Raw genomic sequence first — 13,015 nt, 5'->3', positions numbered from 1 at the left:
CTTGGTTGTAATGACCAAAATATTGCAATTCATTTCTAACTGAATCCACAGATACCACAATTTTTCAGCCTCACCAAAATAGCCAAATAGCTTGACCATTGGCCCCTGTCCTCGGTTTCCCAGCATCCCATCTACCAGGCTCTATTTAGGGTTTTTATCAAGTTTGATACCCCAAAGCTGCTGTAGCCGGTATAAAGAAATTTATGCCCCACTTAAAAAAAATGTTTTTTATTGGAGTGTATTTGCTTTGCAATGTTGTGTTAGTTTCTGCTGTACTACAGCAAAGTGAATCTGTTATACATATACATATATCCACTCTTTTTTAGATTCTTTTCCCATATAGGTCATTACAGAGTATTGAGCAGAGTTCCCTGTGCTATACAGTAGGTCCTTATTAGTTATCTATTTTATATGTAGTAGAGCGTATATGTCAATCCCAATCTCCCAATTTATCCCTCCCCCATAACCATGTTTGTTTTCTACATCTGTGACTCTATTTCTGTTTTGTAAATAAGTTCATTTGTACCATTTTTTTAAATTCCATATATGAGCAATATCATATGATATTTGTCTTTTCTCTGACTTATTTCACCTAACATTATAATCTATAGGTCCATCCATGTTGCTGCAAATGGCATTATTTTATTCTTTTTTATTATGCCCATTTTTTAAGCACCTCTTCTCTCCTAGATGTTTCCTAGGTAAACATGTTACTGTCCAAAAATCAATTTGGAGAGAGTTAATGCATCAAAAGCCAACTCATTGAATGGTTCATTTGCCAAATCATCAATTTGCCATATAACCAACTTGCCAGAGTCGATTCCAAAGCTGTGGAGGACTTTTTCCCCCCAGATTTTGGTTCTATCACAGATTCATTGCATTTGCTTTACTGTTGCCTTTCACCTTTCAGCTCCTGCCCTTGGCCTCACCCCTGCTGTTATCCTTTCTGCTGGTAAGCCCAAGACTGATGGCAAATTGGTGTAAATCTAGTTTAAGGCATTTCTCACCAAATTGCTCATTAGACAAGTTAGCATTCCCAAAGTGATTTCCAGAGAATTGACCTTGAGCCATTTCCTGGGACTCCAGAATTGGGGTGAACATACCTCCCAGTTTGTATGGGACAACCTCCATTTACACCTGTTGTCCTCATGAGTTATTCAGCCTTCCCTTTCACTCCCAAATGTGTCACTCTATACTATGTGCTTACAAAAGGCAGGATCTATTAAAAACATTTTTTTTGTGTATAGAACAGTATTTCTCAAACTTGCCACTACTGACATTGTGGACGAGATAATTCTTTGTAGTGGGGAGCTGTCCTCTGAATTGTAGGGTTTTTAGTAGCCTCCCTGCCCTCTACCCATTAGATGCCAGTAACACCACCCTGCTGTGACAATCCAAAATGTCTCAGATGTTGCTAAATATCTCCTGGTGGGTAAAATCACCCATGGATGAGAACCACTGGTCTAGAGGATGATATCAAACATTTCAGCAGACCCAGCCAGAGCAGTGCCATTCCTGGGGGACTGTTGTGATATGATGGTGGGTTTTGGTGAAGAGAGCAAGGGGCTATGACTCAGGATCCCTGGGTGCCATGACTCAGTCCTGCCTTGAGCAAATCCATTGGCAAATCCTTGACCTTGGGCAAATTCCTTGACTTCTCTGGGTTTTAATGTCATCATCTGTAAAATGAGGTTGTTGACCTAATTATTTAAGAGACGGGACCTTCAGGAATCTTTAAATGCTGTTTTCTGGATAATAAAAATGATGTGCAATTTTTTAAAATAAATTTATTCATTTATTTATTTTTGGCTGCGTTGGGTCTTCGTTGCTGTGCGTGGGGTTTTCTCTAGTTGTGGTGAGTGGGGGCTACTCTTCGTTGCGGTGCGTGGGCTTCTCATTGCGGTGGCTTCTCTTGTTGCGGAGCACAGGCTCTAGGCACGCGGGCTTCACTAGTTGTGGCACATGGGGTCAGTTGTTGTGGCACACGGGCTTACTTGCTCCGCGGCATGTGGGATCTTCCCGGACCAGGGCTCGAACCCGTGTCCCCTGCACTGGCAGGCGGATTCTTAACCACTGCGCCACCAGGGAAGTCCATGATGTGCAATTTAAATCATAATTAATTGTATATATATGATGCTCCTCTCGACTGCTTGAAACTTTTCCTTTTAGCTTTTTCAAACTTTTCCCTTGATAATTTTCTCGCAAACCCTTTCTAATAGAGTAAAGGCAGGCTTTCAGGTGAGCAGTCTCAGAGGTCCTTCAGCTGGACCTTGCTGCACTTAGGGAACACGTGCCCACAGAGTTCTCATCAAACCAGTAAATCCCAGCTCTGAATGGGAAACAGCAGACTTCAGTTGAGTGACTTTTTAGAGTTGAAAACATGAGATATTAAAAATGAAAATTAGTTTGTAGAATTACATTTATAGAATTGGAGGCATTAAGTACAGGATCAAACCAAGCTGGAATCAAGATGAGCTGTAAACTTAGAGACAGGGAGAGACAGGGAGGGTAGAGAGGATTTTTTATTTTAAACAAATTTATTTATTTTATTTATTTATTTTTGGCTGTGTTGGCTCTTCGTTGCTGCGTGAGGGTTTCTCTAGTTGCGACGAGCATGGGCTGCTCTTAATTGCGGTGCGCGGGCTTCTCATTGTGGTGGCTTCTCTTGTTGTGGAGCACGGGCTCTAAGCGCGTGGGCTTCAGTAGTTGTGGCATTCAGGCTCAGTAGTTGTGGCTTGCGGGCTCCAGAGCGCAGGCTCAGTAGCTGTGGTACACGGGCCTAGTTGCTCCGTGGCATGTGGAATCTTCCCGGACCAGGGATCGAACCTGTGTCCCCTGCATTGGCAGGGGGATTCTTAACCACTGCGCCACCAGGGAAGCCCTAGCATTTTTGAATATTGAGTTAAATACTTGGCCTCGAGGACCTTGACCCATCTATAGATGTTCTCTAAAGGCTGGAGAAGCCTGGACCAAAACAGATACTGCTGATGGAAAGGTCAGAAAAGAGAACTAAACTGCTTTTTGTCTCTTTAACACACACCTGAAGGATGCTCAGCCAATCGGTTCATGTTATTTATTCAAAGTAGATTATAAAATGAATGGATAGCACAAACGGGTCCTTAAATTCTTAGACTGTATATACTAACAAAAACTTTGAAAGATGGTCCCATTTGCATTGTAAGAGTAGTACAAAAATAGTAGGCCTGGCTCAAGCACTCTCAGAAAGCACTTCCCTTGGGCCGGAGGGGCCGGGGCAGTTAGTGCACTAGATGGAGAGGCCTGCTCTTACCTACTCACCAGATTGGTAGATTTTCGGGAATTTGGTAAGCAGGTTGTTAAACTGTTGGCAACTTGAAATCCTCCATGCTGGGAGTATTTACAACATGGAATTGGTTAATGATACAAATCAGGGCTTTCCCCACCCACTAGCAAGAGAGGTGATTCCACCAGCACCCTCGCTGAAGATCCCAGTTCTCGTTTCATCCCATGAATTTGAACAAAATCACTTATCCTCTTTGGGCTTCAATTTCCTCATCTTTGAAAAGAAAAGCTTAAACAATTATTAAAGTGCCTTCTAACTTTAAAATGCTATGATTTAAAGTATCTAATTTATCGGGGAGCTCTTCTCAATACTCTATAATGACCTGTATGGGAGGGGAATGTAAAGAAGAGTGGATATATGGGTATATGTGGCCAATTCACTTTGCTGTACAGTAGAAACTAACACAACATTGTAGATGAACTAAACTCCAATAAAAATTTAAAAATAAAAAGAAAAGAAAAGATGTCTGGCTAATACAATGGCATATAAAATCATCAATTCTAGAACTTAGAATTTCAGATCATTCTGATCTTAACCCAGTGTCTTTCCAAACTGAATATTGGCTAAGACTGGGCCATACTAATGAATAACACTTTCTCCTTATCTAGAAGTGAGTTGTAAGAACCAGTGCAATTGTGCTGTTCCATCAACATGCATGCTTATCCCACAGATCCTGCACAAATTTTTTTTCCAAAGACATGGAGAATGTTGTAGTATAATAGAAGAAATAAACAGAGCATTCTCAAGTGACCAGTTTATTCATTTTAGGAGAGAGTACATATAATGAAATGCATTTTTGCTCAGAAATGCGAAGGGTCCTTTCTGCTATTGTCAAACTTGTTTTTATAAACTCCTATTTTATATTTTATTTTGGTATATCAGTCTTGAGTACTTTAATGTCAGGTCTTCATTGGTAAACCGCTTCCCTGTGACAGTACAGTGTGTACTCAGTTTTGGAGCATGGAAAATGCATGTATTTGTTTTGTACCTGTAGTTTGGATATATAATTTACATCTTTGTGCTTTGGTGTTTCAAAAATTTTAAGGCTGTAATGAGGAGTCAGATTTACAATCATCAATATATTCTCTACAATGAATATGCTCCCTTAATTGAATCATGATGCTGGAAAAACAAAAACAAACAAACAAAAATAAAGTATCTAATGTAATTTTGGTGGAAAGAAAGATATTGTCTTTTATTAAGACATTAATATAAATGTTTCAGACATTACATGAAATTTCTAAAAATCTTATATGTTCTGCTATAATGTTATAAGTCATAATTCTAGTTATTACTTTAAAATGTATATCTCAGAAATAACTAAATTTCCTTGTCAATTGCATTATTATGAACTTTCATCAAATCTTTAACCGTGGTCATTTTTAAGTCTTTTGTCATTTACAGACAGTTCTGGGTGTACTCTGATGCTTTTGCAAATATGTTCCTATAAAAGGGTTTCATCTTCAAGGAATTCATGGAAAAGACTCTGACAAGTACAGGTTTCTGGTAACTGACTATACTGCTGAACTGAATGAATAAGCATTTTCAGAACTCTAATGGAAAACTGATGAATTCATAAAAGTGCTAACAAAAGATCAAGATGAAAAAAAAATTAATTACATGGGACTGAATGAACTGATGAGGATGATTATAATTTTTGTGACTTTCTGTTTGAATAAAAAAAAAAAAAATCCCCCCCCACAAAAAATTAAATCCACTGCTTGTTACTTAAAAAAAAAAAAAAGACCCATTTGTTGATTTGACCTGATGTAAAGATAATCCAAAATGACCAAAAATGGAATGATTTCTTGTCCTTATGGATGTGAGCAGTAGTCTCTGAGTTTAGTACTTAAAGTGATGTCTCCTAATGAATATTTACTTGGACGTACCTAAAAGGCTGTCTGGCTTTTCCCTCCTGCCCCTTAGCCACTTTCTTCCAACCCGGATCCCACATCAGAAAAAAAAAAAAAAAAAAGAAAGAAAACAGAGCCTTCCCAGCATTGCTGCCACACCTGCCCAGGCAGAAAGGCCTTTGTGCTTAGGCTCCTCCTCTGCTTGGTCTGAACAACTAGTTGCTTTGAATTTGGAAGAAGAATCCTTAGAGGCTGAGAGAGTAGGAAGGAGCAGAGGTGGGGCTAAATGTCATCCAATGACTTAATTAGTAGGAGAGAAGCTAAATTTGTTACCCACCCAGGTCCTTGGACTCTTTAATCAATAGCAATTGGTAAGACGCCAGAGGAGAAATTCAGGCAAGTCTTTATTGGCACTCGTGCTGCAGCATGAGGGAGCAAAAACAAGACACAGGTGCCCTTGTTTGCTTCCTGGGAGGGGCGAGCTGGCTCCTTAACATGGGGCGAGGGTAGGGGCGGATTGGTGGGTTGGGCCGGAGGGGTGGTTTAAGTAGTCTGCCCACCTCCTTGGCCGTGCTGTGTGCAGGGATCACGCGCAGTACCCTGCTTTTGCTCCTGGCACCTCAGAAGTGGCAGTTGGTTTGTGGCCTTTTTGTATCTTATCGTTCGTGATTTGCCCCAACTGGGCATGCATGCAGTTGTTTTTAGTCCCGTGTAGTTTCTTTGTATTCTGTTGCTCCAGGAGATGTTTGCTCAGATGCAAGCACTCCAGTAAAGGGGCCCAGGTCCCAGCCCATCTCAACTCCAGCGTGTTGTTAGCACATGTGGCCTCACTGAGGTCTAGGGTGAATAATTTGCCTGTGAGCTGTGGAGACCTAGGGAGGAAACCCTTGCTCCCCGCGTTCTTTCTCGTTCTGCTTTGTGGGTTAATGGCTCCTCTTGCTTTGCAACAGATCTGCAACATGCTGAACGCCCCAGCGGATGAATACTTCACATTTCAGGTAACTGCCCTCTGCCAGGCCTCCCCTGTCAGTGAGGGGAGGGGGGGGCGGCACTGACCCTCTCCATCCCCAGAGCCTGCCTTATGCTCAGGGGTGACCAGGAGGCACATGCAAGGCTTAAGTCCCACTCACCCTGGCTGGGCCGGTGGCCACCAAGTAGCACGTTCTTCAGGGAAAGGAGAAGAGGGGGGAGGAGAAGAAGGGGGAGGAGAGAAGGGTGTTTGTCACCCCAGCATTCGGCGGGGGGGCTGCCACTTCTCCGTTCTCTCCCACCCAGTGCCTAAAACAGCCCTGGCACATCACAGGTGCTCAGTAAATGGTCTCTGCCTGAATGATTAGCTGGGTACATCCTACCACCTGGATTCAGCCCTTTGGAGGTTTCTCGGGCCCGTCCCGGAGGCTTATTGCCGCTGTTATCAGGAAAAGGAACTTCTTGTTGGGTTCTTGGGGGCCCCTCCTGCTGTCAAACTCTTGGTTTTATCTTTCCTCCTCCAACATCCAGAGATGCCCCTCCCCACCTGTCCCCTCTTCCACCCCCTCCCCACCTGACCATTGGGATAAACTGGCATGTGGCCCGGCAACCTCTCCTTTTCCACCTTCTGGCCCTTGCCGTTCTGCGTCCTGTTTTAGCTGACATCCAGTTGGAGCCCTGCCCCAGTCGGGAGTGGAGATAGCCTTCCCAGTGGGGGCCACTAGCGTCCGTCTTCCGATCTCACCCAGACACGCCCACAGAGCCCCATCTCTGCCCACGTGGCGAAGCCGAAGCCGGCCTGGGGTGGGGTGAGGGGCACACCCTCAGCAGCAGGGCCCCCAGGCCTGGGAAACCTGTGCTGCTTGCTCAGTTACGGGGCAGGTTTCCTTCTGTTCTCCGCACTCCTCTCTGCTCACTGCCATGGAAGCGTGCAGACACCACACGGCGTTTGCTCCAGCTCCTTCCTCCTTGCCTCCGAAGGCCTAATTGTGACCACACTGTGCCCAGCCCTGACCCCTCTGTTTATGGCAACTGGGTACCAGGAAAGAGTGCACAGGCAGGAAAAAGGGACAAGGACTCTCTAAGGTGTCTGAGCCTTAAGCAGTCTTAGTCTGAACAGGGAGGGCAGGGAGCTGGCCCAGAAGAATCAGGCTGCGCTCAGAGGTTTGAGGGCCTGTGCTTTCGGGGTGGGGGGGGGGGGCTCGTGTGGCCCCCATGGGAGCAGCCACACAAGGGCTCTGACGGCGTAGAGGAGGCTGGGCACCCACCTGGGGTAAACCTCCAGCCTATAGGACTTGCCCAGCTCCCTAAGAAACATCAGCGTAGTGCCCGTGAAAACGTGCTTCTCAGGTCTCTGACTGTAGGAAGGACGACCGTCAAATGGCTGCTGGGCTGGGAAATCCGCGGTCAGCGCAGAGGCTACACTTGCTGTGGGCCGGGATACTCACTCAGGCCAGTTCCTGGGAGACGCCAGACTCCTCTGACCAGCACTGTTGGTCCTAGGAATCCCTTTCAGCCCTGCAAACTCTTTTAGAACTGCACTGTGGTCTAAGACACTCCCACCCAGCTCTCCATCCTTCCCTCTGTCCTTAGCCCCGGGGTCAGGACTGCCTCTTTTTTTTTTAATAAATTTATTTATTTTATTTATTTATTTTTGGCTGCATTGGGTCTTCGTTGCTGCATGTGGGCTTTCTTTAGTTGCGGTGTGTGGGCTTCTCATTGCGGTGGCTTCTTGTTGCAGAGCACAGGCTCTAGGTGCGTGGGCTTCAGTAGTTGTGGCACATGGCTCAGTAGTTGTGGCTCACAGGCTCTAGAGCGCAGGCTCAGTGGTTGTGGCGCACGGGCTTAGTTGCTCCACGGCATGTGGGATCTTCCTGGACCAGGGCTTGAACCCGTGTCCCCTGCATTGGCAGGCGGATTCTTAACTACTGCACCACCAGGGAAGCCCAGGACTGCATCTTGATGGGCTCTCAGCCTCCCTTTCTGTTTTCCCTCACAGGCATTGCCCCCGTGGATCATTCCAAAGGGCAGACTCAGGATAGGGTGCCCATCCTCCCCAAGCCTCCACCCTGCTTGGCCTTCCCATTCTGTCTCCACCTGCGCACACCCACCTCCATTCTCACTAGTTCCTCTTGCACCTGAGAAGTTTAATGAAAAAACCAATGATTCAAAGTGAACTATGGTCAGAACAAACCTGCAAAGGCAATGATTCTCAAACTACGTTTCTTGGGGGCAGGGTGTACATATTAGCTTCCTGTTGCTGCTGTAACAATTACCACTCAGTGGCTTAAAGCAACACAACTGAGTTATCTTACGGTTCTGGAGTCAGCAGTCTGAAATGCGTCACACTGGGCTAAATTCAAGGTGCTGGCAGGACTGTGTTCCTTTCTAAAGGATCTGGGGGAGAACCTGTCTCCTTGTCTTTTCCAGCTTCTGGAGCTGCCTTGGCTCATGGCTCCCTTCCATCTTCAAAGCCAGCAGTCACATCGCCCTGACTTTGCTTCTGCTGTCGTATCTCCTTCTCTGATTTTTGATCCTGACTGTTTTCTACTTTTAAGGATCCTTGTAATTACATTGGGTCCACCTGGAAAATCCAGGCTAATTTCCCTATTTTAAGATCAGCTGACTAACAACCTGAATTCCATCTGCTGGTTTAATGCGCCTTCCCCATTTAAAGTAACTTGTTCACAGATTCCAGGGATTAGGAAGTAGACGTCTTCAGCGTGTTCCTTGAAGTGGAGTAAGGGGCTCTTCATTTAACATGAATTAAAGTGACCCCAATTCACAGAAGAAAAAGTACATAGAATTTTCTGTCTTAAGTTTTTGTCCTATTTTTCTTAAATCTTAAGTTCCTTCTATCACTTTTCTGTGACCAAGCTCTAACTTAATAGCAAGACACATGAGCATGAACAGGTAACAGCTGAATATGTACTGAAAAAACAGAGGCAGTCAGTAAAGCTTATTTTGGAAGCTTTTTAAAAATAAATACACAGGTGCTTACCTTGCACACAGGTAATATTTTCTGTTATTGATGTTGTCTCTCATCCTTGTGAGGATATAAGTATATAAATATTTCATAATATTTTCCAAAAATGAAGACTTTTAAGAACCACTGTGCACTGCTTTTTCTTTCCCCCAAAGCTTTGACCATTAGGAAGCATGAACTGAGGTTTGGTTTCTCTGCTTTTCATTCTAAGTATAAAGGCAAGCTCTTCAACTAATAAGCAGTTGTTTATTGAGCATCCCTTATATGCCCATCACTGTCCTGTCACTTATGTAGAATTTAACAGTTTATGAAACAGCTCTTTGGTAAGATTAGAAAATAGCCTCAGAGACAACAATCAGCAGTTCCAAAGCATTTGGAAATTATCTAAATGCTAAATTGTATGGTCAAGTCTAGAAGTGCTTGATGGAATTCTGAAAAAGAAAAGTTCCATATGGGTGAAAAAAGTTAGAGAAGGCTTCAAGGGAGAGGTGAGACTTAACCAGAGCCTCTGAGGATGGCTAAGTAAGCCGAGGACAGGCAGAAGGAATAGGTGTCATGGGTGCTTGGCTACCTTTGCCTGTTGCATGCTGTGCAGGTGCCACACCTTGGTTCTCAGACTTCAGAGGACTTTAGAACTACCTGGGGGGCCTATTTACGACGCATGCCCAGAGATTATGAAACAAGCTAAAAAGAAAACAATCTGTTGTCCTTGATCTTTGGGCAACACTTTGAGAAACACTCCTGAACTTCTGTGTCTACGTTCCCTACTAGACTGTTATCTTGAGGTTAGGGACTGTGATTTATCCACCTTTGCACCCCCAGCGACTAGCCCAGGTCCTGAAACATCATGGGGGCTTGACAGATGTTTACGAAGTGGAACCACACCACAGAACAAAAAACATTCTTGATGGATCAGTCAGGAAAGCAGAAACCACACTAGGTATTTCAACAGAGCTAATTTAATATAAGAATTTAGCTAAACAGGTGTTGGAGGACAGAAGAAATAAACAGGGGACACTGAGGTAACACAGGTAAATGCTTCCCATCTCTAGGGCTGGAGCGGGGGAGGTCAAAGAGAAGAGGATAGGGTTGTCACAATACAGACACTTGGTTCTAGGACACTTAAATGTACTACAGCACTTTCATGGCTGTATAGTTCTAGCCATGTTCTGATACAACATAGGAATTGTGCATCTAACACCCCCCAATTATTCTTTCTTTAAACTGAAAATAACCTAAGTGGGGAATAGTGAGGGGTGGCTGTAAAGGGGTAGTGCAAGGGAGCCCCGTGATGATGGATTAGTTCTCTATCTCGGTTCTAGGGGAGGTTGCACATTATCTACCTATGTGATGAATTTGCATAGAAACACTCCTGCATACCCCCGCACGTGCACAAATACATATAAATCTGGTGAAATCTGAATAAGCTCCATGGATCGTACCAATATGTATTCCCTGGTTTTGTTAGTGTACCATAGTGACACAAGATGTTATCATGGAGAAAACTGGGTAAAGGGTACATGGGACTTCTCTGTACATTTCTTTTGCAACCTCCTGTGTGCCTATAGTTATTTCAAAAAAAAAAAAAGTTAAAAAAATAACCTCAGTGTCTTTATTGTTTGTAGAAAGGACCTGTAGATGAGACTGGTTGGGTCATTAAAAACGTCTTGTCCCTGCCTATTGTCAACAAGAAAGAAGACATCGTGGGCGTAGCTACATTTTACAACAGGAAGGGTGGAAAGCCTTTTGATGAGTATGATGAACACATCACTGAGGTAAGTGCAATTATAAAATAATGGAGGTAGATGAAATGCATGAAATAATAGAAGATGCATAACTATTTGTTATTCTGGAATGATGTTTCTGAAGGGCAATTAAGACGTGAGTCACACATGGTTGCAGTCAATATGTTGTTATTGTGTCATTTCTGTTTCCTGACTTCCGTAAACTGTACTGTTTTCTACCAAAGTGTGAACTTTTGGCTTAATAAAATTCTTTTCAGTACTAGGGAATTGGGGAAAGGTCTCTCTCTCCTTACTTCCTACTCCCCTTCTATCACCTCTCACCCTTGCTGCCACCTCCAGCCCTCTCTGATTTTCAGGTCATGCTTTATCTACTGGATTTTTGTAATTCCTCTCCTCTAATAAAGTATTCACGGTGCATGGAGCACTTTGAAAAGCGAGGGCTTAGCCAATTTTATTGTCTGGGGCTGATTATTTTACTTTTTCTTTTTTTTTCTTAGATTAAAACAAGGAACTGGGTTGTGGATGGTGGAAGGGAGATTGATTGATAGGAAAGCATGCAAACTGTTGCCTCCAAATTATTTTTTCTTTAGTTTTAGAGAATCGAATCACATTTTATCTATTTCAGACTCTCACACAATTTCTCGGATGGTCTCTTTTAAATACTGACACCTATGAGAAAATGAATAAACTAGAAAACAGAAAGGACATAGCCCAGGAAATGCTCATGAACCACACCAAAGCTACTCCTGATGAAATCAAGTCCATTTTGGTAAGTGAGGAATTCAGTCCTGTGACATTAGATGCTATCTAACCATGGCTTCTGGAATTCGCCTAATTACCCAGAGGTCTGACAAATGAGAATAGGTTTAGTTCTGGGCTAAGGAGGGGAGAAACAAAGAAGGAGGGGTTGGGGGGAACTTGAGTGGTCCACAGTACACAGAGCCTTACTGAATTTCCAGGCTGCTTGGTTGGAATAGCACTTTGTTAAAAATAGCTCTGTAGGAGCTGGAGTAATGAGGTCTAGATTCAAGAGTGTTAGCAAGGAAAAAAATATTTCTAGGGAGCGAAATGTCAGCTGTTGCCGTGTAATGCTGTATAACAACCATAACCTCTCAGTGGTATATGACAATAAGCATTTATTTCTCACTTATGAGTTTGTGGGTTGACCAGACTTCAACTAATCTTGGTTGGGCTGGGCTCCAAGCTGTGTGTTTGGTTTGCTTTCTGCATCTATCATCCTTGATCAGCAGCTACCTGATAGATGTTCTTCTCATGGTGATGACAAGTACAAGAGAGCAAGCCCAGCTGTGCAAGCTCAATTCAATTCTTTCCTCACATCAAATTCACTAAAATTTCAAGGTACAAACATGACCAAGATCAGCATCATGGACGATTGGAGAGCAAGTAGATATTCGCTAACAGTGTTCTAATCACCACCAAATGAAGGGAAAATATAACACACCCACGGTCTCTATTCCTTTATTTCAAAAGCTTTCAGAGTGTGTGTGGATGTAGTTTTCCTGGGGTGTTTTTGTTTGTTGGGTTGGTTGGTTGGTTGGTTTTGGTTTTGCTGGGTGGTTTGAGACTTAAAAGAAATTTGATTTGAGAGTTTGAGACGTTGAAGATGAAAATGTCTGGGGAGAATAAAGGGAAATTGCTATAAACTAAAGAAAAACAGATGTAAGCTATTCATTTTTCTCGCCTACATGCAAACAACCGACGTCTCCCTCACCCTCTCCCTCTCTCTCTTTTTTTGAGACAGCTACTGTTACATTTTGGGGGGAAAAGAGAGAATAATTATTTTTTAGAGAAAATTCTACATAATCAAGTGCTATAGATCTTCTTTGTATCCAGAATGCATCTTTCATGGAACTCATTACAACATAGTTTATTTTAACTGATTTTAAGAGTAAAGGAATCAGAAATCAACTTTATAGGAATTTCACACCTCCTTTGCTTTTTACATTTTAGAAATTTAAAGAGAAGTTAAATATAGATGTAATTGAAGACTGTGAAGAAAAACAACTTGTCACAATTTTGGTAAGTGTTTTACTTCTATCCTTAATGCCTTTTAAATAAAATATAGTAGGACACTTGTTCTCATTTTTCAAGTTAGTGTTGAGTTTCCTCTTCTCTGGCA

General features: G+C 43.1%; 1 protein-coding gene across 1 annotated transcript in view; it reads left to right on the top strand.

Annotated features, from left to right (window-relative positions):
• The window catches only part of PDE6C (phosphodiesterase 6C), a 67,587-nt gene that overhangs the window by 12,936 nt on the left and 41,636 nt on the right, over positions 1–13,015 (top strand). Inside the window, 4 exon segments of the mRNA XM_082423518.1 lie at positions 6,126–6,173; positions 10,756–10,905; positions 11,501–11,644; positions 12,847–12,915. Coding sequence (XP_082279644.1) covers positions 6,126–6,173; positions 10,756–10,905; positions 11,501–11,644; positions 12,847–12,915 — 411 coding nt within the window.

The sequence above is a fragment of the Balaenoptera physalus genome (genome assembly GCF_965194825.1).
Source record: "Balaenoptera physalus genome assembly, chromosome: 14".
Lineage (NCBI taxonomy): Eukaryota > Metazoa > Chordata > Mammalia > Artiodactyla > Balaenopteridae > Balaenoptera > Balaenoptera physalus.
Note: the sequence above shows the minus strand (reverse complement) of the source record. Positions and strands in the feature narration are given on the sequence as shown.